The 14,538-nt window shown below is 36.5% G+C and overlaps 1 protein-coding gene across 2 annotated transcripts in view; it reads right to left on the bottom strand.

The window, feature by feature from the left end:
* Window positions 1-14,538, bottom strand: part of PDS5A (PDS5 cohesin associated factor A) — a 121,407-nt gene that overhangs the window by 10,817 nt on the left and 96,052 nt on the right. For both annotated transcript variants that reach the window (XM_065907581.1, XM_065907582.1), the window contains exons 27-32: window positions 11,359-11,491; window positions 10,680-10,799; window positions 7,535-7,597; window positions 6,626-6,771; window positions 5,486-5,594; window positions 120-472 (exon numbers count right to left, since the gene is read on the bottom strand). In XM_065907581.1, the coding sequence (XP_065763653.1) occupies window positions 120-472; window positions 5,486-5,594; window positions 6,626-6,771; window positions 7,535-7,597; window positions 10,680-10,799; window positions 11,359-11,491 (924 nt within the window). The remainder of the gene's footprint in view (window positions 1-119; window positions 473-5,485; window positions 5,595-6,625; window positions 6,772-7,534; window positions 7,598-10,679; window positions 10,800-11,358; window positions 11,492-14,538) is intronic.

Here is a 14,538-nt window from a genome sequence, read left to right on the forward strand (position 1 = left end):
CAGGAAAACCAGGGGGCAGTTTTCACTCCCAGATGGCTAGGTATTTGGGTGTGGCTGGCAACGAGGACTAGAACAAAGTGTCTAAACTCAAAAAGTTCGGAAGGAACGGAGCGCGTTACCTTTGCAAGTCAATCTGCCTCTCTGTCGGCGCTGCCTTTTTGGCTGGGTCTTGCAGTTTGGGTGCTTTGGCATTACCTGCTTCCAGACCTCCAGGGCTCTCCTGACTGACTGCAGCTCTCTTTCTCCCCTTACTGAGAGGTTTATTTATATCATCATTTTTGGTTGCATTGCCCTGAGATTCAGATTTGGGTCGACGTCCTCTCCTGGGTTTTGAAGGGGCAGGAGGTCCTGATTCATCTGCTTTCTCATCTGTTTTTTGTTGAATATTCTCTGCACCAGCTGCCGTTACTGTTCTTTTCTTTCCTCGGTCACTGCTGATGTTGCCCTGGGCAGACTGATCAGAATTAATCTCCTAGAAGAGCAGAGAACAATTTTATGAACAGAAATTCCTTAAATATCACTGATCTGACTAGAAGAAGCATTCTGCAAGTATTTCAGTTGGGATTCCAGGGTTTCTAACTCACTGCTTATATCCCCCACGAGGAATGTAAATTCCTTAAAGGTAAGGACTGAACATGATACCTAATCACAGTGCGTGGCATATACAATATACTCAGTAAATATGTATTAAATGGCACAGGCAGTTATATAAAAGAAAAACTACTCAGCTATTCTTTCACACTCACTTTAAAGAAAAACGTTCCTTTTATTTCTAGTATGTTCTTAATGTTACCACTTTTCAAAAGCAGGGAGGATGTTTTCATAATTCAATGTTATTTTCTTTCTCTATGATGCATGTAACTGTAATAATCTTCATAATTCTGTAACAGAAAGTTCTTTAATATCTCACTTCACTCATTCATTCAAACTTTTGTCTCTTCTTATTGTGTCAGTCATTAACCTATTTTTTTCTGAACATTCTCTTTTTTTCCTCTTTCTAGTTTGGCATACATATTGTCATCTAAAATGTTTAAGCTAATAAAATTCCATTTTGGACATTAGGAGGAATAGTTTTTAGGATGAAAGTGACCTTTATATGAATGAAATTTAGGAATCAACTGTAATAATTTGAATTGATTCAAGGGAAACAAAGGACCACTATCATCATCCAAAAAAATAAGACTATTATCTTTTCAGTTAATTAATTTTCATTTCCCCTCAAAATGTTTTCAGAATGACCGGGAAACACATATAAATCTTTCATGTTTCAAGATAGTTTACTTAAAACTCATGAAAGTAGTATCTTAAGTTAGAAAATCCAAAAATCAGCATTTCATGTTGAGTATTAAAACATTAAAGTAAACTTTATCTTAAAAGAACAGATAACACATGAAGGAAAAAGAGTAAGGTGGTCCACAGAGGGTAAACTGTTAAACAGTATACAATGGATTAGAATAGAGATATGCAAAGTCATCTGGTGAAAGATGGAGATTCCTGAGCAAAATAAAAAGGTCAATAAAGATGACTAAGTGGGCTTAAACCTGAAGTAGAAACCATTCACTCAACTTAGCGTCTACCACGGGCAGCGGCTGCTGTGCGGAGACTGGGGAACAAAACTGATGCTGTTCTGGTCAAGAGATGCGCGTAATAGATAATCTTTTTTAAAGAGTAAACAAACATTTAAGTACAGATTACCCTAAGAGCTAAAGAGATTAAAGAAAGGGGCATTCAGGAAAAAAAAAAAAAACAAACAAAAAAACCCCAAAGGAAACATCAATTTGATTATTCTGGGGAATATTAAACAGTATCAGAGCAAGGCTTACCATGTGAAAAGTAAAGTGTTCTAGACAGATGCAAGAGGCAGCATGAAGCACCCAAAGAAAGAGCGAGCTTGGAAGACTAAGGAACCTGAAGTGATGTGAGACTGGTGTAAGGCAGGAGAAGCGAGCGTGGGCCAGACCATGATGCTGCACGGGACCTTTAACAAGTCTGACTTTATTTTTAGGCGCTAATAAAAGCTGTTGTTGGATAGTTGCTAAGGTGTGTCTGACTCTTTTGTGACCCCACAGACTGCAGCCCACCAGGGTCCTCTGTCCATAGTAAAAGTCACTGATGGACTTTAAACAGAGGGCAAACATAATCCAAGTTATATTTTAAAAAGATCACATTGGGTGCTACATGTGGTGACTAGATCAGAAGGAAGCAAGAGTGTTAACAAGAAGGTATAACTACTACAGCATCAGAGGTTGAGTTACTGAGTTCCCTGGTGAGCTCGGTTTAATCTCTCGTTAGGGAAGTTCCCACAAGCTGTGCGGCATGGCCGGAAAAAAAAGAATAGGGATAATTTAAAAATGGGCAAATACGAACAAGCAATTCACATAAGAGTACATCCAAATGGTCAACAAAAATAAATATAAATTAAAACAAGAGCGGGGCATTAGTTTTGATACTTTAAACGGAAAAAGATTCAAAAGAACTATAAAAACCAGCTGATGGTTGATATGTAGAGAAAAAAGTACCCACTTAGTAGAAATGTCAGGTGTTCTAACTTTCTGAGAAAACAATGTGGAAATGTCTAAAATCTCTAGTATTTTACTACTTGACCAAGCAATCCCACTGCTAGAACTCAGCCCCTAGAAAAAAAATCACAAGTTTAATGCAACACTGTTTGCACTGACAAAGAAGAGGGAAGGAATTTATGTGTATACATGTAAGAAAATGATAACTCTGGAGAGAAACAATTGAACACACAAGATAAAGCTGTTTAATAGGGAAAAAAAGACTATCAAAAGTCATGTACATGATCATATTTACGAACATCATGTATATGTGCATATGTATATAACAAACGCACACAAAAACCAAATGAAGAGGCATGAAGGCACAGTCATGCCTACAACCAGCCGCAGGCATGACGAAGACGACTCTAAAGGGCAACACGGGGAGCACCGCTTGCCTGCATCCATGGAACGTTAGTATCTTACTTCTTTTAACCACATCCCTTATTCATTCTTTATATTACAATTTGATTTCTCTCACAGTGAATAATAGGAAATATTCTGATCTGTAAACATGCATATCCAATCTGTTGAATAGTTTTTATTAACTAATTAACTGGTTTAGGCATCAATCTCTTTGAGAAACTGGTTAGCAAGAAACACTCCCTTAGATCTTATCTTCTTTTAATATACTAGCAACACAGTGTTTTGAGCCTGCAAGACTGAGGACCAGACCCTGGAAAGAAATGATCATGTCACCTTATGGGAGACCTGACTGGGAAGCTTCAGGCTTTTGCCAAAATACGACCTGTCTCTTTAGGCAACACTGAATCGTTGAAACATTCTTTGGAAGTATGAAAAAGCTAAAACAGGGTTTGGAACAAAACAGTATAACATTACAGGTCAATCAAAGTCGCATGCTGGCCCCTCAAAAATTAGAATTTAAACATCCAGTTTATCTTGTATACAGTTTTACCGCAGAGGTTGGGAAGGTTATAGATAGCTGTCTGTACCAGGTAAACATTCGCATCCCTGTACTACCTCTTAATACACATTACAAGCATGTTTAAATAAGTATCTGTACCAATATGCATTTCTGAATCTAAGCATGTTTATGGTGAATATTTAATTCTATAAAAAGATCCCACAATACCTAAATCTATTGGCTTCTGAATTCTAAGACCTTTGAGAGGTTCCCTGAATCTACTGATATAGTGAAGTTCAGCCAGCAAAGAGCCCAAGCATGGACAGTGAGAGGCTGACCAAAAAATGAACCTTCTCAGGACTCCCCTGGTGGCCCAGGGGTTAAAAATCCACCTTCCACTCCAGGGGACGCAGGTTCGATCCCTGGTCAGGGAACTAAGATCCAACATAACACAGGGTGACTAAGCCTGCATGCCTCAACTAAGACCCAATGTAGCCAAATAAATATATATAAAAAATACAAACCCTTATCTGTTGAGTTTGAGTTCAGACAATGAGTTTCAATAGGAAAAGTTCAGCTACTGTGGAATGACTGTATAGTCCTATATTTTATGTACCTTAGGGTAGTTACTAAAACATCTTACAAATATCATAAATACATGGTGTGTAAAAAAACTATGTCAAGAATATGATTCTATGGGAAAAAAAAATTAGTATTCTTATACTATTCCAACTGAGGAAAGTTATCCTACCAATGTTACGTTCCTTTTTACTCTGCTGAAAAATTAAGAATATTGGGAGCTACAGAGGTACCATTACACGCCAGTCAGGATGGCTGCTATCCAAAAGTCTACAAGCAATAAATGCTGGAGAGGGTGTGGAGAAAAGGGAACCCTCTTATACTGTTGGTGGGAATGCAAACTAGTACAGCCACTATGGAAAACAGTGTGGAGATTTCTTAAAAAACTGGAAATAGAACTGCCATATGACCCAGCAATCCCACTTCTGGGCATACACACCAAGGAAACCAGATCGGAAAGAGACACGTGCACCCCAATGTTCATCGCAGCACTGTTTATAATAGCCAGGACATGGAAGCAACCTAGATGCCCATCAGCAGATGAATGGATAAGGAAGCTGTGGTACATATACACCATGGAATATTACTCAGCCGTTAAAAAGAATTCATTTGAATCAGTTCTAATGAGATGGATGAAACTGGAGCCCATTATACAGAGTGAAGTAAGCCAGAAAGATAAAGACCAATACAGTATACTAACACATATATATGGAATTTAGAAAGATGGTAATGATAACCCTATATGCAAAACAGAAAAAGAGACACACATGTACAGAACAGACTTTTGAACTCTGTGGGAGAAGGTGAGGGTAGGATGTTTCGAAAGAACAGCATGTATATTATCTGTGGTGAAACAGACCACCAGCCCAGGTGGGATGCATGAGACAAGTGCTTGGGCCTGGTGGGCTGGGAAGACCCAGAGGAATCGGGTGGAGAGGGAGGTGGGAGGGGGGACCGGGATGGGGAATACGTGTAACTCTATGGCTGATTCATGTCAATGTATGACAAAACCCACTGAAAAAGAAAAAAAAGAAAATGAGGACCAAAAAAAAAAAAAAAAAAAAAGAATATTGGGAACTACAGATAAAAGATCCACCATCAAAGAAAGAATGCAGTTGTTAAATAAACAAAAACTCAAACATTAAGGCTAGCTCATAAGTTTAACTTAAACAAGAAGTACTGATCTCTGGTAGAAGTCAATGAAGTACTGAAAACAAGATCTCAAAACCCCTTAGTTCCTATTCTTTCAAGGTACGGGGAAAAGTAGTGTGGTAGAAAGATACCATTATGGGTGACCACATAAACTCTGGTTAAATGAAGAAAGTAAACACAGAATCGTTTCTGGAGAGAGAAAGCACAGTAAGCAGAGGTAGACACACATGGACAGTATGTAGTGGACATCAATGTACTGACCGTGGGCTTCTCACTCCTATCATGAAACTGCAGTAAGAGTCTGCATGAGAGAAACTCTCTGAAAATTTACCTTATTCTTTACTGGGTCAATGTTCTTTACTGGTGTGACAGAAATAATTCTTACAGGGTTCTCCTCATTTTCACTAACACCAGTTTCTGCTGCCTCTGAACTCTGTTCCCTGTTGAAGAGAAACAAACCAAAGCTTCTTTATTTGATCACATGAATACAAAGTTTACTCTCTCACTATACCAATAAGAAAACAGGAGGCTTAGACTGGCTTAGAAGGCTGGCCAAGTTAGCAAGACTCTTATCTGTGGCTGCAGCCTATTGCCCTATTACACCAAGTCACTGATTTCCATTTAACCTTACTAATTTAAGAAAGAAATGCCTGCCTAAAACCACCTGATAGATTAGTTGTCAAGAAACAAACAACATAATTATTCTATAAGCCTATCTGTTGGGGGTGGACAATGCTAAAATCAAGCAAAAGCAAGCAGATTAATAACACTATCAGTCTGTGTTCTTAATCAGCTCTGTAAGAGAGGGGGCTGCTAGAAAAGGCCACGGGAGACGTGTTTGACACCCACCATCCATGTAAACCACCGGTGTCCCACATTAATATTTTTATATGTTTGGATACTACCGCTAAAAATGTGTTTAAAGCACTACTGGTTGAATTTATTCTTAAAATATCATGAATCAGAATGAAATCTTTAAAAGCCTCATTATTCAGTGTTCGTAAGAGTAGGGTCAGGTGGAAATTTTTGTGCAGTAGCTAAGACAGTAAACACCTGACATGTTAAACATAGAATCTTTAATAATAAGTAGAAAATGTTATTAACAATGTTACCTTTATTCATGCTATATTAAATCTCTTGAGTTAAAAAGCATATAAATTTTTAAAAAGTTATATATTTTCCGTTTTCCTAAGTGTTAAATTTGCACATATATACACACACTTCCAAGTAAATTAGCTTTACTGTACCACAATTTTTTTTTAACTTTTCTATACATTTAGAATGCTAAATGATTTCCCAATGTGTACTACACACTCAATCACCATTATTAATTATCCTAAAATTCAGCATTATGTTTTTCACTAAGATGTTCCCTAAAGTCCATTTTTGTGACGTGCTTTAAGAAAAGGAACTGAAAGATGAATCAAGTAGTGAGCGATTGTAACAAAAACAACTGAAGAAAAAAAATTGCCTTGGTCGATTTCCGGTGGAAGGGTTCAGCTCTGAATTTACATTAATATTGCTCCCGGTCTCCGCTCCAGTGCTCCTGACATACGGCTTCCTTCCCGTTGCAGACAAAGGCTTGTTAACAGCCCCTAGCACTCCAGCAGGTTTCGGCTAGAAATTACACACACGCGTGTTATTTTATACCTTGCTAAAAGGAATACATACACATTTATACATATGGAAGGGATGATTGTTTTGCTTAAGCCCAGGAATTGTTGTTAAAACAGTTGTTGTTGGCAAGTTAAATCCTAAATTTATTAGAAATGATAATTCTGTAATACTGTGTATGAACATAATTTGAAGTCAGAAGTATTACTTCCTTTAAAAATTACTATGCAAAAAAAAACCAACTATGCAATATTTAATTATTCTTTATTGTTCAGTTAAAATAAAAAGTACCCCTAAAACACAGTGAAATACATAATGAGTAAGACACAGTAAAATGCCTTACAGATAAAAACTACTGAGTGTATATAGTTTTAACAGTTTAGATACTTTATCAAATATTAAATTTCCTTTTTCCTTTTGCTCTTTTAGATGTCATATTACCTTTATAGGATATAAACTAACATTAGTACTTTAAAATTATTTCTTTTCTTTTTCTTACACATCTAAATTTATTATATCATTTTTCAGGGATATCTGCTTTGTGAATTCTAAATAACTTGAACCCTATCTGTACTGACAAGGACACATGGTTTTAACTCAAAAATGGTTCATGGCAGAAAAAAGTCCAAGAGAACAAATGCTTTAGATGTTACAATCCACACCATGATGTCTAAGAATCAGGAACTATAAAATCTGAGGGACATTTAAAGGTTAGCAGTAATACACACAGGAGATAAAGATCCCCCAATTATCTAGTATATAATACCTTTCCTGTTAACAGAAGTACTCTGGTCTCTTCTGAAATATAACTCTTGTCATTACAGAAGTCCTATCAAAAAAAAATGCAAACGTGAACACGCATATTTTTATTGTTCATAAAAGACTTTTCAGGCATTATGTCTTATAGTAACAGGTTCATTTATGCTACGCAACCTATCAAATCATCAAAGCATATTTCATGAACCATATTGTAAGTTTAGTTTTAAAATTAAATCAAGTGACACACAAGACTTAGTCAAATTTAGAGATCAATTACGCAAATCATGTTTTGTTTCTGGCTGTGCCACATGGCTTGTGGGATCTTAGATCCCTGACCAGGGACTAAATCCAGGATATTGGCAGTGAAAGTATGGAATCCTAACCACTGGATCGCGAAGGAATTCCCTTAATCACATTTAAAATAAAACATACTTCTATTACAGTTTCCAGTTTACTCAATGAACTGTGTTCACCTACACCCTATTATAAAATTTACTTCTCTTTCTGGCTGCGCCACACATGTGGGTTGGGTTGAACACAACCCCTGCAATGGACGTGCAGACTCTAACCACTGCACTACCAGGGAATTTACTTCTGTGCTCCTAAAGCATCCAAAATGGTACTATGCACATATCAGGCACTTAATACTCACTAAAAGAACTCCACATGGGATCTCAAGAAAACTGTTTTTGTTTGGTTGCTAAGTGTGTCTGACTCTTTTGCAAATCCATGGACGGCAGCTCACCCAGGCTCCTTTGTATATAGGATTTCCCAGGCAAAAATACTGGAGTGGATTGCCATTTCCTTCTCCAGGGGATCTTCCCAGTCCAGGGATCAAACTCCTTTCTCCTGCATTGGCAGTGGATTCTTTACCACTGAACCACCAGGGAACCCTCAAGAAAATTATCCTTACTGAAACAAAAAAAAACTTTTACTTTAATTAAAAATATTTTGTTTCTTAGAACCATAAGTAGACTGTGCAAATCATAAAGGTAAATACACCATCAAAATCTAATAGTCAATTATAATGTTCTTGGGCTGCAGTGATATTAACTAGTTAATAAATGAATTTAAACCAAACGTGGACACTGATGATACTGTCTCAAAAGTTATATCTATACAAAACTTAAAGAGTTCAATCTGATCATGTGGTGCCTCTCTCTGTTAATTACTCTGGGAATAGCACAAGTAAACCACAAGTCACAGAAGCAAAATGATCTATTACCATCCGGATGTTCATCATTTCTAAGTAGTCACCTTAAAAATTATTTTTTTTAATTAAGTTGACCCTCACACTAGTGTCATAGAAGAGAACAAAACGGCTTAAATGTGCCTATGAAGAAATCACACTTTTGATATGCACTCTAGGCAAGCCTGTATCTTTCTTTTCTTCCTCACAAAGGCTTCTATGCAGCCAAAATAAATGTGACATCAAGATATACTATAATATCACTAGGCTCACGATCTTAATATCCCTAATATTCTTGTGTTTGAACTTACACCATATGAAAAGCAGTATATTAGAAAAGGAAATGAGGAAAGATGCTCATTGAAAATGGAAAACTAAATTATTATTATGAAGGTTAAAAACATTCTAAGTTTCATATCAAATCAAAAATCAACTAGAATGAGATATAGTAACAAACAGCAATTCAAATTCTTGAAGACAGGACTATTACTGTATGTAAATTCTATATAGACACTATTCTAGTCATAATGGCCCTGGGTCAGCAATAAAGTAAATTTAAATTCAAGAGCTCATGTAGGAGTATTTATAAAGACCAGTAAATTCAATTAGAAAGCAAGTAACTTTGCAATCTTTATTATTCCTATTAAAACCAGGCATAAATTCTGAGTATTAGATCATTAAAGAAAATTGGATACAAATTTTTGTTGAAATTTTTAAATGCCATATTTTTTCATTAAAAATATTGATTTTTTTTTTAAAAAACAAACAACAGGAAAGTTAAAACTTCAAAATATCACCTTCAAGTGGATAATAAATAAAAATGCAATCTGTTTAAAAAAGAAAAAAAGTCTTAAAATCCAAATTAGCTGGAAAAATTTAAAGAGCTATTAGTTGGCTGAAAAATTTACTTACATGGAAAACTTCATTTGTTGATAGCAGAATAAACATACCATGTGTTATTAATAATGTTATTATTTGTTCAGTCGCTAAGTCAGGTCCTACTCTTTTGCAGCCCTATGGACTGCCTGCTAGGCTCCTCTGTTCACGAGATTTCCCAGGCAAGAATATTGGACTGGGCTGCTATTTCCTTCTCCAGGAGGTCTTCCCAACGCAGAGACAGAACCCACGTCTCCTGCATTGGCAGGAGATTCTTTACCACTGAGCCACCTGGGAAGCCCCATTATTAACCATACCACTAATTAATGCTTCCTTCTGACTAACTCTTATAGACCTAGGCATATCAGTAATAGTTCACAGGTATTATCATCATCCACATTTTAGAGATGAACAAATTGAAGCTTAGAAGAGTTAACTTGGGTGCGTGTTCAGTGGTTCAGCTGTGTCTGACTCTGTGACCCCACGGACTGTAGCCTACCAGGCTCCTCTGTCCGTGGGATTTTCCCAGCAAGAATACTGGAGTGGGTTGCCACTTCCTCCTCCAGGGGATCTTCCTGACCCAGGCATCAAACCTGTATCTCCTGCATCGCAGGCAGATCCTTTACCGCTGAGCCACCGGGGAAGCCTGTTAACTTCGAATCTAAGACTGTCAGCTGCCAAGACCAATTTCATTCTACTAACACTTTATTTCATATATAGATGTATATAATTTACACTCTACCAAACATTTTGTTTATTTCTTGTCTGAAAAAATACTAACAGTGTTTTAATAGGATGAGATGAAAACAGTTTAAGAAATTTGAAAATTCCTCTTACATATTAGAAATATCCAGAAGGAATAGCTCACATAGGAACACCACCACCAAGCTTGATTTGCATTCTCTACTCTGCAAGGTGAGAATGATATTTTTCAGGGTTTGGAAGACAGTCTCCCCTTTCTTGATAAACTCACAGAGGTATTTTTTTTTTACTTTGTAGTCAAGACAGTCTAGTATTTGCCACCAGGATGACAGTAATAAATTTAAATAAGTTCAGTATGGTAGAAAAATGAAGAGAAGAAAGTTACCTTTTCAGGCTGTGTAAAAAATTTCACTGGCAGGACTGGATCCTTTGGTGACTCTGCATTGCACAAAGCACTTTTACTATTTATCACACACAGGGCCACATCACACACTGTATAAAGTTTCTAGGGAGGAAACAAATCACGTAACTTTCAGGAGTGCAAAATAAGCACAGGTACCAATTCTACCCAATATGTAACATGAAACCAATACAGTAATATGGGGCTACTGTTTATTCCTTGAACATTCTGCATGTTGTCCCTGGCACTTCTTCTGATGTAGCCTCCCAGTAACAAGAACAAAAAAGTCCCCTTCATTTTACTTTAACATGAATGCCAAGTATGCATTAAAAACAACAAACCAAACTAAAGGAAACATACAAGAAGAATATCTACTGGTCTGTAACACTTACTTACTAGTTCTTAAGACAGCATAGTTATAAATTTCATTAGTTCTTATCCCCATGCTCTGTACATATTTTAATATCTTTTTCAGAGTAATAAACATTCTTCAAAATTCAATGTAATGAAAGAAAAAGTACATATTTTTATAAACTATAAGTATATATTTTTATAAGCATTCTGTAATCTATTTATTATACAATAGGAAAAACAAGTGGGACAAGGGTCACATTGCTTTTTCCCTGTAACTTCTTAATAGTCACTGGCCTAATATATATCTTACTTCATTTGTCTTGGATTCATCTGGAGACTGGGCATCTTTTGTTAGCTTGATGTTCTCTGCCATCTTTTTCATAAAGGCATGGCTATTATTTTCATTCTTTGTCATTAAAACTTCAAGCATGAACCAGAGGCACCTAAATGAAACATATTTACTTAGTAAAGAGACTAATGGAAGGTTTTGTTTTTTTTTTAATGGAAGGTTCTTTTGCTGAGTGGATTAAATAGTTTACTGGCAAGTTCTGTTGTTTGAGTATAAAGAGAGTAAAACGTTAATGATTAATAGAAATATCCTGTTAATAATATTCAATTAAAATAGAATATAACATCACAAACAATATATAGCTTAATATGAGAAAGCCTGACAGTTTTATGAGGCACACACAGGAAGAGCCATTCTATAGGTATGTAACAGACATTTAGATGGCATACTGTGTATTAATACCCAGCAGTGACGAGCAAACCAGCATGCAGCACAGCCTTGCCATTTTGACCATCTGGAAGCTATTTATCCTATGATCTAGGGCTCGTATGTAATTTTACTGTGACATAACTCTGACTTTCATGTGTTATGAGATTGGTGTGCATATAACCAGTAATTCAGCTAATTAGTCACATTTCAAATCATTTTTCTGTTTTCCACTTGTTATTTTATAGTCATTTAATACATAAAGTGTCTGGTGACACCTGAATTTCTAAATAAAAGTGAATCCCAAATTGGGATGAAAATTAGGATCATCTGAGGAACTTACATTGCCAAATCTAGAATCAAAATCTATTTTTAAGTTCCCATGATGATTTTTTAGGCAACCACCATGGACTTACTGTTTTACTCCATCAAGAGGAGAAAAAAATCACTTGAAGATAATCTGTGTGTACTTCTTTGCCTATAGCACATACATATGTTTTAAAAGACTACTGTAAAGGAAAATTTAGCATTAGGTTGATGGAGTTTGCTTTTATAGACCTGTCTTGCAATAAATACTAAAGTCAGTCCTTTAGGCTGAAATGAGAGAATACTAACAGTAACTTGAAACCATAAGAAATAAAAAACACTGGCAAAGGTAACATGGCTACAATACAAGGCCAGCACTGCTGAGCTTCTGATCTGTAACTCCTTTTTAAATATATGATTTAAAAAGCAAATGCAGGGAATTTTCCGGTGGCTCAATGGTAAAGAATCTGCCTGCAAATGCAGGAGACGAGCATTTGATTCCTGATGCAGGAAGAGCCTATATGCTGCAGAGCAACTAAGTCCTTGTACCCCAGTTGTTAAGCCTGTGTGCCAGAGCCCAGGAACCACAACTATTGAGCTCATGTGCCTCAGAGCCTGTGCTCTGCAAGAGAGAAGCCACCACCGTGAGAAACCCGAGCACTGCAACTAGAGAGCAGACTCCACTCTCTGCAAATGGAGAAAAGCCTGCCAGCAACAAAGACCCAGCACAGCCAAAAATAAATAAATAAATAAATAAACGACATGTATAAAAATAATCACATACATGTGAAAGGAAACAATATATGAGAGCAGAGAAGGAAGTGGCAACCCACTCCAGTACTCTTGCTTGGAAAATCCCATGGATGGAGGAGCCTGGTACGCTACAGTCCATGGGGCTGCAAAGAGCTGGACACGACTGAGCGACTTCACATTTCACAAGAGCAGAGTACCTCTACACTAGTGAAATTAACTTGCTATTACTCAAAGTAGGTTGTTACAACTTTAAGATGCTAAGAGTAATTATTAAGAACATAACTAAAAAATATATCCAAAAGAATAAAAAAAGTTCCCTACAAAAAACAACTACAGCTGACCCTTGAATAACACAGGAGTTAGGGGTGCTGACCCTTCACACAGTAATTTGCATTTAACTGAGTCTTCGCCTACTGTATAATCGGTTCCTCTGTATATGAAGTCTGTCTGTATCTGTGGGTCCACCAGCTGTGGATCTTGAGGCACTATAATATTTATTATTGAAAAAATCTGCATGTAAGTGAACCTGCACAGTTCAAACCTGTTCACACTGTAAAGTTCAACTGTAAACAGAAAAACGAGAGGCAGTAATGGAGCAATTAAATAACAAAAATACCTAAGACAGAGAAAACTGACAGTTACACAGCAGAAGTAACTTCTCCCTTATCAGTAATTACTTTAAGTGAAAATAGATTAAATCTCCCAATTAAAAAGCAGAGTAGATTAAGGGAGAAAAAATATCCATATATATCTTATCTACAAGAGACTCATTTCAGATACAAAAAACACAAAGTAATTGAAAGTTAAAGGATGGGGAAAAAATGCATTTCATACAAACAGTAACCAAAAGAGAGCTGGTGGCTATTTTATAATTAGACAAACTGGATTGCAAAAGATCCAGAAGGACTGTATTTGAAGAGGATATGACTATTATAAAAATAAACCTAACAACAGAGCCCCAAAACCTATGAAGCAAAAACTGACAGAAGTAAAGGGAGCAATACATGTTCCACAATAAGAGATTTCAATACCTTATTTTCAATAATGGATAGAAAAAACAGAGAGGAGACCAAAGAAAAAACAGAGAACTTGGACAACACTATAAACCAATCAAATATATCAGACACAGACGGAATACTCCAACTCACAAGAGCAGAACACAGATATCTCAGGTGAACTTGGAATATTCTCTAGGATAGACCATAAGTCTTAACAGGCCTCCAGAGCAAAAAAAGCCACAAGTCTTAAAACGTATCTTTTCTGACCAGAACAGCATGAAACTAAATCAGTAACAGAAGGAAAACAGGGAAAATTGGAAAACTCACACATACATGGAAATTAAACCATACTCTCTCACTTTTTTTTGGCCATGTAGCTTGCAAGATCTTATGTCCCTGACCAGGGACTGAACCTGGGCCCTTTGCAATAGAAGCGTGGAGTCCTGACCACTAGATGGCCACACTCTTAAAACAATCAACAGGTCAAAGAAGAAACCACAAGAAGAATTAGAAAATACCTTAAGACAAATAAAAACACAACATACCACATGCTAATAGGATTCAGCACTGGTAATGCTGAAAGGGAAATTTATATCTGATAACACCCTATATTAAAAAAAGGTCTTAACAATCTAACTGTATACTTTAAGAAACTGTACACCTTACCTAGAAAAAGAAAAGTTAACACTTCAAACTATACACTAATTTGAAATGTTTA

The sequence above is a fragment of the Muntiacus reevesi genome, chromosome 16, assembly GCF_963930625.1.
Source record: "Muntiacus reevesi chromosome 16, mMunRee1.1, whole genome shotgun sequence".
Classification (NCBI taxonomy): domain Eukaryota; kingdom Metazoa; phylum Chordata; class Mammalia; order Artiodactyla; family Cervidae; genus Muntiacus; species Muntiacus reevesi.